The sequence below is a fragment of the Zootoca vivipara genome, chromosome 13, assembly GCF_963506605.1.
Source record: "Zootoca vivipara chromosome 13, rZooViv1.1, whole genome shotgun sequence".
NCBI classification, from domain to species: domain Eukaryota; kingdom Metazoa; phylum Chordata; class Lepidosauria; order Squamata; family Lacertidae; genus Zootoca; species Zootoca vivipara.
In genome coordinates this window covers 49,915,049-49,925,858 of record NC_083288.1, presented here as the reverse complement: position 1 = coordinate 49,925,858, position 10,810 = coordinate 49,915,049, and the positions used below count along the sequence as shown (strand labels likewise).

Genomic DNA, 10,810 nt, shown 5'->3' with positions numbered 1-10,810 from the left:
GAAGCACCGGTTCCCCCAGGATACCGTGGCACATGGACCAACGCCACTTGGTAAGTGTTTGAAGGACTTATCACAGCATGAACATGCTTGTGCTCCCCAAGGCAGAGCATCACCTCCAAGAGCCAGGGACAAAGAGCTGTAGCTCACTGGTACAAGCTCCTGCTTTGTGGGCAAATGGTCCCAAGTACAGCTAACAGCATCTCCATAGAATCATAGAACTGTGCAGTTGGAAGGTACCCCCCCCGAGGATCATCTAGTCCAGCCCCCTGAAAATCAGGAACCACAATTCAGGAATTCCTGAGAGAGGGGCACCAAGCCTCTGTTTAAAAACCTCCAAGGAAGGAGAGTCCATGACCTTCCGAAGGACCCATTCCACTGTTGAATAGCTCATATCGTCAGAAAGTTCTTCCTAATGCTTCTTATTAATCATTTAATTGCACCCCACCTTTTTGCCTGGCAGGGACTCAAGGTGGCTTATGGATAAAAATAAGAACAGCTACAAACATAGGGGGGAAACCCAATCATTATAAACAAACACTAAAACTATATATATACATTTAAAAATCTATTAAAACCATAACAAATAATTACAATAAAAACAGCACAGCACCAGCCCTTTCATTAAAAGTCAGTTCCCAAAAGCCTGTTGGAACAGGAAAGTCTTCTGCTGGCTCAAGGACAGCAAGGAGTGAGTGAGCCAGTCTGGCTTCTCTAGGCAGGGAGTTCCAAAGTTGCCTGGGAGCAGCCACCACTGAGGAGGTCCTCTCCATAGCTGCCAAGTTTTCCCTTTTCTCGCGAGGAAGCCTATTCAACATAAGGGAATTTCCCTTAAAAAAAAGGGAGAACTTGGCAGCTATGGTCCTCTCCCACGTCCCCACCAAGCATCCCTGTGGAGAAGCACTGAGAGAAGATCTCAGAGCCTGGGCAGGCTCATATGAGGGAATACCTTTCTCACCCTGATCTGGCCACAGTGATCCATGCGATGGTCACCTCCAGGCTTGATGACTGTAATTCGCTCTACGCGGGGCTGCCCTTGAAGCTGACTTAGAAACTCCAGCGGGTGCAGAATGACTCCTTATGGGGTCCTTGTCGCAGGATCAGATTCATCCAGTGCTTTACCAGCTGCACTGGCTCCCGGTGGAGGACAGGGTCAGGTTTAAAGTGCTGGTTTTGACCTTTAAAGCCCTATGCAGCCTGGGACCCTCATACCTACAGGACCGCATCTCCTGGTATGCCCCGCAGAGGACCTTAAGGTCCGTAATTAACAGCACTTTGGAAGTCCCGAGCCCCAAGGAGGTTAGATTTCAGCTCTGGCCCTGGCCTAGTGGAACGCCCTACGGCAGGAGATCAGGGCCCTGCGGGATTTGACATCTTTCCGCAGGGCCTGCAAGATGGAGCTGTTCTGCCTGGCCTTTGGGCTGGTCTCAGTCTAACCCCCCACCCCATTTTTTTTTTGGATGGAACCCCTTATATGGGATTTTGTATATAAATTTTCCCTCGGCTCTTTTTGCTGGCCCATGTAGGACCAGCATGTTGGCCCTGGTGAATATTTGACGTTTTCTCCCCTTATAGCTACCACTAAAACGAGGCTGCATTTTAAACTGTATTCTAACATATATTTCAATCAACTTTTTTGTTTTTTGTTTTGTTTTTAAAAAATGTTTTTACTGTATTTATATTCAGTGTTAGCCGCTCTGAGCCCGGTCTTGGCCGGGGAGGGCGGGGTATAAATTATTATTATTATTATTATTATTATTATTATTATTATTATTATTATTAATTTCAGATACAGTAGCCGTATAGCGCTTTATTGGTCATAGCCAGCACTTTGAATTGTGCCTGGAAACACCAGTGGAAATGTTCTAGCAAGGGAGTGGCCTGCTTGCTAGAACCAGCCGCAGTCAACAATCTGGGCCAGCTGAAGTTTCTGAGCATGTTCCAAAGGCAGCCCCATGTAGAGCGCACTACAGTAATCAAATGGGAGGTGACTAAGGTTTGTGCCACTGTGGCATAATTTCCTTTGAATGTCATTTGAATTCTTCAGTCCAGGTCCTACCGTCTGGAGCAGCAGAAAACAACTAGAGATGTGAAGGCAGCTATCGTATCTCCTCTCTTCCAGGCTAAACATACCCAGATCCCTCAGCTGTTCCTGATAAGTCTTGGGTTTCCAGACCCTTCAACATCCTGGTCACCCTCCTCTGCCCACCTTCCTCCTTGTCAACATCCTTCTGAAACTAGGATGCCCAGAACTGGACACAGGACTCCAGGTATGGTCTGGCCAAGGCAAAACAGAGCAGAACTATTATTGGGAAGCATGCCTGCTTGAAAGGAGCTACCAAGCAGCATAGGCATGGATCCAGCAGTGGTTAAGACAGCTTCCTCATACATTAGGTTTCATAGGAATCATAGGATTGGAGAGTTGGAATGGTCACCAAGGGTCAACAATCCAACCCCATGCAATGCAGGAATGTTTTGCCCATTGTGGGGCTCTAACCCACGATTAAGAGTTTCAAACATGTACATTTTGTTGCATGCTACCCCGATCTCTGAGCAGGGTCCTGCTTCCTTGGAACGAAGCTTATCAGAGACTAGGATGATAATAAATAATAATTTTATTCATATTTATTCATATTTATTCATATGCTGCCCATCTGACTGGGGTGCCCCAGCCACTCTGGGCAGCTCCCAACAAAATATTAAAAACACAATAAAACAATGCAAGCAAGCGTGAGCGCCATGCTCTTGTCGCCCACCACACAGCGAGTGTCTGGCCAAGTGTTTGCTGTGTTTCATTTCCAAATCAGATAGCGTGGACCTAAGAACAATGCATTATCAAACACAGACACACAAACTCAGTGGTAGAATCACAGAATTGTAGAGTTGGAACGGATCGCAACTAGTAATCCAACCCCCTGCAATGCAATAAACGTTGGCCCAAAGTGGGGCTTGAACCCCTGACCCTGAGGTTAAGTGTCTCATGCTAAATGGTCAGGGGATGAGGTCCAACATAGTATAGCGAGTGGCTGAGTGTTGAACTTGGAGCTGGGAAGGCCCGGGTTCAAATCCCCATTCAGCCATGAACCTCACTAAATAAATAAGTGATGGGGAGTTGGGAGTCCAGCAACACCTAGAGAGACTCAAGCTTTGTCACACCGGGCAGAGATCTCTCTGTCACTCCCCCTGCACTGTTTTCCAGGTATAGATGCCTGTGGCTGATTGTTGTCATGACAATATGAGCATTTTAAGACAGAACATTGCTGAACGGTGGAGTCTTATTCCCCTTCCAAATCCTCTTCTCAAAGCATCTCATCGATCGCAAGAACAAGCATCACAAAACACCAAGCAAGACCAGGTCTGTTGCTTCATGTATTCTTTAATATTTCAATATTTCAAGTATCTCTCCCCGCCCCCACCCCACCGTCCAAACACACACACACACCCCAAAAGAAGAAAAGGGGCAAAAAAGAACCTCTTTAAAAGCCACGTGCCCATTCTACTTATATCAAGCATTTTAAAAAAATCCCTGCAAGGTGGTCTCTGCAGGGGGACTGCTTTTTAGTAGAAATAGCTCTTTTCTCTCTCCTTTAGGGGGAAAGGGGCAATTTGTGCACAGGCCTGCAATGCCTCTGCTGCGCTGCAGAGGGAGCTGCTCTCCCTTGGAACGAGCTCTGCGCTTTGAAATCTTTCAGGGCTTTTTTTGCCTAGCCCCCTTCCCTTTACGGATCCAAAAGAACATTATCGAAAGGCGGCTAAATATTACTAGATTCACGCACAGAGAAACACCTTGTACAACCTAGTCAGATCTGGGGACAGGAGCCCAGGAGTCCAGCTCCCAGGCAAAACTGACCTGAACCCCATTTTGCCTTTTAAAAATACCTGCCTGTCGGTTTGGAAAACTCTTCTAAAAATTGAATACCGGTATATTCAGTCCCCCCCTCCCCCACCCACCCTGACACAGGTTTCCTATGCAGTTTCTAAACAGATTCCTTGCACCTGAGCTTTTGTGGGGTACAAATCTGGGCTACAAGCAGATAGAATCTTAAAAACGTTAAGAATTGTAGGGTTGGAAAGGGAACCGCAGCTAAAGAATCTCTGACTGCCAGCAATCCAACCTCTTGTTTAAAAACCTCCAGTGAAGGAGAGCCCACCGATATAAAGATTATACATATACTTAATTATATTAATGTTTCATAGTAATATTTTTAATTTAAACCCTCCCCCCCAATGTTTTTAGCTGTTCTTATTTTATCTGTAAGCTGCCTCAAGTCCCTGTCGGGGTAAAAGGCAGGGTATAAATAGATATATAACAAGATATGTTCAAAGCCTTTAAAGATTGTAGTGTGACATAGTGGTTAAAGTGTCAGACTTGGACCTGGGAGACCAGGTTTCAAATTCCCACTCTGTCATGAAGATTATAGGGTGTTGATCTTGGGCTGCCTTCTTCTCTCCATTGCAGGGTTGTTGTGGGGATTAAATGAGGAAGGGGAGGAGACCCGCATAAACCACCTCGAGCTCCCTGCAGAATAACAGGTGTGCCATAAATAATAGAATTGGGAGCACGAGGGTCATCTAGTCTAACCCCATGCGATGCAGGGATCTTTCGCCCAATGTGGGACCCAAACCCGTGACCCTGAGATTAAGAGTCTCACGCTCTACTGACTGAGCTATCCCTTGGTGGACAATGCAATAAAGAAAGCTGAGGAATGATCTGAGGAACCGAGAGGGGTGTGCGTGGGTGCCATCTTAGAAATCCCAAGCAGCCTCAGTTCTGGCCTGCAGACCCACCCCAACCCCCTGCAGAGACTCCTGGAAGCGACAGAAGTGCTACTCTAGAGTAAAACTCGAAGCAAGACTCATTCTCGACAGAGAAAATATATATATTATATACACAGCATCGTATAATTTAATTTTTGCAGCCAGTGCGAGGGGGACAGGTGCCACAGTGGCCCTGCCCTGGAAGCGCAGCAGATTCAAAGCAATGAGTTGTGCAAAAAAAGGGGTGTCACAGGGCTCCCCCAGGAGCAAGGGAGTTCAGGGGGGGACTTGGTTGCTAGCTTTCCTCTCTCCCCACTGCCCCAAGGTGACCCTTTGACCCTGAGGACGCTTTTTTTTTGACGCTTTTTTTCAATATATTATTGCTTTAAGAAGAGATGGCTCTTTCCCTAGTGGAGGGTGAATATGGAATTCTGTTTAAAAAATGAAATGCAAAAGAGAGAGAGAGAGAGATTAAGTCAGAACCAAAGTGATAAGGCAGCCTCCACCTCCGCGACAAAACGGGAAGGTTTGGTGGTGTCGGCCTCTGGGGAGGAAATTCATGGCAAAATGAAAAACCACAGAGGGAAACTGAGGGGGAAGGAGAGAGAAATGTCTTTTTCTCTCTCTCTTCTCAGCCATCTGCTTCTGCTGCTCCTGAGGAGCAGGAAGGGAGCCAGTTTTGCTTTCCTGCCAAAAGTAACAGGGGGGATTTGTAATGGCATTTTGTGAGGAGAATAGCTGCAAATTAGATAAAGGATTAGGCGAAACCAAATAAAGACATTACGAATTACGCTTTGGGGCAGCTGAGTGGAGCTTGCGGGCAAAATGGCTTTTGCTTGCCCAAAGGGCTGATCTGCCCGACAACCATGAATTTTGGGCCTTCTTAGCCCCCCAAAATGGAGGAACGTAATCCTCTCCACTCGGTGAGAAAGGGGAAGCGGGTTCTGGCAATGATTTTGCACTGCAGAAACGTCCCTCCCTTTCCCCACTCCCTCCGTGGAAAATAAAAATAAAAATCCATGACTAGCCCAAGTTAAGCATACGAACTGATGGACAAATTTGTCTTTCAAAAAGTCCTAGCCCCCCTTGTCCTCAAAATGTAGGATTTGTATTATTTTCCCTGGGGGAATAAACCTTAAATGTTTAGGAATGGAAAGACGGTGAAGGGAGAAGGTTGTGTTGGAGAGGCAAGGCAATATTTTTTGGGGGGGGGGAAATGGAAATAAGAGCTGGGAAGGGGAAGAAAGCTGATATTTGTATCTGAAAAAGGACTCTAGAAAGGTTACATTTGAAAAATTGGGGTGAAGGGCACTGTCCCTTCACAATATCCCCACCAGAGACAGGGGCACGGAGGGTCCCTCTACTTCTCCCTCAGTTTATAGGGACTATCTGAGCTATGTCCTCACTGGGGCCTTCACACAAGGCCAGCCTAAGACATTTCAGTGCCTGAGGCAGGAAATACAAAATGGCGCCCCTCCCGCTCATGCGCAGCTCCCATTCATTTCGCCGAGAGGACTTCCCACTGGGTCGTGCACACGATGGCTCCTCTGCGGTCCCTCAAAACATCATAAAACCCACAAATGAAGGTGGTGCGGTGCCCCCCCCAACGAAAGCACAAGATGCTGAGGAGAAAAGTAAAAAAAGTACAGTAAATGGAATGACTCATTACGCAAGACGGGACTTTGGTCGGCGAGGGTAAATATGTACTAAGGATGCTCAATTGTTATCATACACCAGCTGTGTGCTTATTTTTCCCACTCCCCCCCATGTTGCCTCGTTGCACTGTGCCCGCTCCTTGTTTAAAAACCAGGCGTATTGATATGGGAAAGAGAGGCAAAGCGGCCGGCAGTTCCGGCGCTAGTGGGAGGCGGTGCCTCTTACCCGCCAGTCCCATAGCTGGGTTGCTCATGCCTTATTATTTGTACTGTAATCTAAGCAGACGGCTGCAGGGGGGCCAGCGCTAACCCGCCGGCACCCTCCCACTTCGCCCGCCGTGGAAGTATACGGTTATTTGGTTCTCATGCGCGAAGCGGCTCCTCGTTGCCCACCCCCGCCAAGTTGAGAGGCGGCAGCTGGTGGGAGAGCATGTGGGGCAGGGAGGGGTAGGTAGGTAGAGCCAGGAGCCCACCAGAGGAGGAGCAGGAGGCGATGCAGTCCTTTGGGACAACAGCGTGCAAAGTCCCGGGCGCCAATGTGTCCCTACGCCCGGGACTCTTTTTTTGCATTGGGCTTGTTGCCCAGGAGCGCATCAATTTCCTGGACGACCTGGGGTGTCAGCTGGGTCAGGACCTGCGGAGAGAAAGAGAGGGGCTGCATGACTGAGGAGGAAGGGCTTCCGCCATGGTGGCACCCATATTTGAATTGTGGACTCTGTTTTACATCTCGTTATTATTGTGAGCTTCCCCTAACCCTCAAATATTTTCTTGTTTCCGATGATTTAAACAAGAAGCAATTTCACACACACCCCGCCACACACTCAAAAGCACCAAATGCCTGTTTAATGACATTTAACTTTTAAGTCATTTCAGTTCTTAAACAAAGGTATTGTTCCATAAATTTATTGCCACATGATCTCAGAGACCTATAGCCATGCTGTGTATGGAATAAAAATATAAAACGTAGGATGGATCTAGACCCAGTGCTTTTGTTTCTGGGGGTACACAGGGGTATGCATACCCCTAAACATTTTGTGAATCTAAGTTTGGCCTCATTGAGGGGGCAGTATTTCAAATATGAGTAGGAAAATGAGAGTACTGTACTCCTAAAAAAATTTTTTAAAGAAAAAAAGCACTGTCTAGACCAGGCACCCCCAAACTCCGGCCCTCCAGATGTTTTGGACTACAATTCCCATCATCCCTGACCACTGGTCCTGTTAGCTAGGGATCATGGGAGTTGTAGGCCAAAACATCTGGAGGGCCGCAGTTTGGGGATGTCTGGTCTAGACCCATCAAACAAGCGTTTCAATTAAACGTGTTGCAAACTTTGTATAAGAAATCGGGTTAGCAAAAATGGAACTCCACAGTGCCATCTGGTGTCAGAGCGTTAGAATGCATAAACAATGCATACAAAGCGTTTTTTCTTTGCCAATGTAGCCGAGTCCCATGCCAGGTTGTTTAAAATTATCGCTGTGATTTTAATTTGAAGTTCTTTTGAAAATTAAGAGGTATGTAAGCTTTCAAAATAAGTAGGGAAATAGAGTGAGCCAGCATTTTGATAAGCTGGCTCATATATCTGTCAAATGCAACACAAAGGCCAGGGGAAACCAAAAATTTTAAAAGAGCTGCAGGGTGTCCCAGTTTTCATCTCTGTGCATCCCTCTCTTGTGCCCCACCTTTTTAACCACCACTTTTTCTGAGGGCTTTAAAAAAAAGTGGATAAATGTCCATTCTTCCCCACGATCACTTTTCTCCATTAAAAAAAATTAATAATCTGTATAATCTCTGGCTACGGGTACATTTGGCCAAAAAAAAATTATGGAAATTTAATAGGAGGGGGAAATGCAGTTGCCCCTGCTCCCCACCCACTTGTCTCCACATTTCTTTTTTTAAAATTTGAAATGAATATTGTAAAGCCACCGAGCTGGTATGCACAATGTGGAGAAAATCGAGAAGTAATTCTTCTCTTCCTCTTTCCAGACTGTGGCTACTTTGTGGGTGGGATTTGATCATAAACCCGCAAATTTAGGTTGTGCAGTTGAAAACGCACGATTAAACTCAGCCAAACAAGAAACCACAGGCTTTTTGTGGTAAGGAAACTGACAAGAAAATTCACTGGGAGTTGAGCACAGCAATTGCTCAATGAACAGCGGGCATCGTATAACCATTGTGCACACTTTGTGGGGGGAAATAGGGGTGAATGCTCAATAAACAGGCCTCCTGGAAGAGCCCCAGTTGGCAGGAGATTCAAGGGAGATGAGAGGTAAAAGCAGGATTAATTTATGACATTCGCTGCTGCAAGCTTAGATTGCTTTTAAGAGGAGACAAAGAGGAATTCATGAAGGAGAAGAGGTCTATCAATGGCTGTTAGGCAGGATCGCTCTATGGAACGCCTCCAAAAACCCAGGATGAGGTTTTATTTTATTACTTGCCCTTCACCCTAAGATCCCAGAGCAGGTCACAATGGTTTAAAATGCAACCAGATCAGGGCTGAAGAACCTCAGGTCTTGGGGTGTGTGTGTGTGTGTGTGTGTGTGTGTGTGTGTGTGTGTGTGAGAGAGAGAGAGAGAGAGAGAGAGAGAGAGAGAGAGAGAGAGAGAGAGATGTGGCCCTCCAGACTTCTCTATCTGGCCCCCCGGATTCTCCCCAGCCACACCTCTACCAGACCTGCTCTGCACTTGCTCTTTCATTTTTTGGGTGTGTCCTTGAATTCTTGATAGTGCCTGCCTCATGCTTCCCTAGATATAGGACAGAGACGGGTGTTTGAGTGTATGCAAAAATTATTATTATTATTATTATTAGTAGTAGTAGTAGTAGTAGTAGTATACCACCCTGCGTCCACAGATCTCAGGGTGGTCTGCAACATAAAAATACAATATAAAAAATGTAAGCTGCATAATAAAAACAAGAAAACTAATAAACTGATAATCCCCCCCCTCCCACAACTCATTTAAAAGGGTACTGGATTTTAATCAGCCAAAGGCCTGGTTGTAGAGGAATGCTTTCGTCCGGCACCTAAAGGTGTATAATGAAGGCGCGTGTACAGAGGTGAAATCTGCATTCATTGCTCTACCCTCTGCCTTTTGCTCCTGGCCCTGCCCACCACAGGGAGACGTGGCCCTCGGAAGCTTGCCCAGAAGGCAGTGTGGCCCTTGGGCTGAAAAAGGTTTCCCCCTCCTGGCCTAGATGAATATTTGTTCATGTTCTCATGATGCTTCAGGACAGGACAAGACATAAATGCGCACAGACGGAGGAAGGTTTGGCATCCTTTATCCCAGACTTTGCACCCTTGTTCCTCTTCCTTACCTGGATGGACCCCAAGTTCTCAATGAGCTGTTCAGTGCTGGAGACCCCGAGCAGGACAGAGCTGACGCCTTCAGAGCGGAGGCACCAGGCTTAGGTTAGGAGGAGACAAGAGAAACCAAATAAGGAGAGCCGTCTAAAAACTTGCCACCCTGGAAGAAAACAAAAGGGCCGGAAAAGAGGCGGGCAGGGAGCAAAGAGCTGCTCGCCCACCCAACAACTTAACTGCAGAGGAATCTGGGTGGAGTTAAGGCATCATCCTGGCTGCTAAAACTTCCCTGTGACCTCCCTGAATTAGGCCCACCTTCATGCACACTGGCCCTGGCTAAGAGAGAACCTCATGGGGTCTCCAAGTGTCAGGGCTCAGCTCTGCCCAGCCCTGGAACCAACCTCGGAACGACAGCAAGACTCTGAAGAGCTGTAGGGCCCAGCCATCCCTGCCCCAGGACTGGAGGTCTCCTCACCAGCTGCCTAGGTGGCTGGCTAGCTCTCGGACCACCCTAATCTCCCCCAGGGCCACAGGACTAGAAGTGGTGGCAAACTAGACACAAGATTCAAAGTGCCGGACTAACTGCATGTATGACTACTTGAGAGTAGGGGGAAGCACCACCCTGGATCAGGGCCTGGCTGAGAGCTAGGGAAGAAGGGCGTCTCCAGTGCCTGGATAAGCTCCCAGTCTCAGCTGCTGCATTGCTAATGCTCCATGTTCTTAGGGGAACAGACAAAAATACAAGGGCGACCTTCTCTACTCCCATGGGCCACGGCTGAAAGCACCAGGAAGCCAGTTGTGCAGCGGGGCTCTACATCGGTCTTGGGCAAAGGCGCCTTCTTTTCCCCCGTAACTTTTCAAGAGAGGTTATTCCAGGATGCCACATGCCTCTTGCAGCTGGAAACCGCCTCCTGATTTCTAACCTACTTCTCTTATTAGGGTCCAGCTCTTTTAGCTCTGCGGCTAACAAAGGTTAGCCTCAGCCTTATGCTAAGGCATGCCACAGGGGTCCATATCGCTTGGTGTTGTTCACACCAACTTCCTGCAACCTGGGGCTTTCCAGATGTTTCAGACTACAGCCCCCAGACCAGGCTTCCTCAAACTTGGC

At 47.4% G+C, this 10,810-nt stretch overlaps 1 protein-coding gene across 1 annotated transcript in view; it reads right to left on the bottom strand.

Annotated features, from left to right (window-relative positions):
- Positions 1 to 3,438: 3,438 nt before the first annotated feature.
- The window catches only part of KCNAB3 (potassium voltage-gated channel subfamily A regulatory beta subunit 3), a 30,530-nt gene continuing 23,158 nt past the window's right edge, over positions 3,439 to 10,810 (bottom strand). The window contains exons 13-14 of the mRNA XM_035136357.2: positions 9,717 to 9,805; positions 3,439 to 7,044 (exon numbers count right to left, since the gene is read on the bottom strand). Coding sequence (XP_034992248.1) covers positions 6,955 to 7,044; positions 9,717 to 9,805 — 179 coding nt within the window. The 3' untranslated portion in view covers positions 3,439 to 6,954. The remainder of the gene's footprint in view (positions 7,045 to 9,716; positions 9,806 to 10,810) is intronic.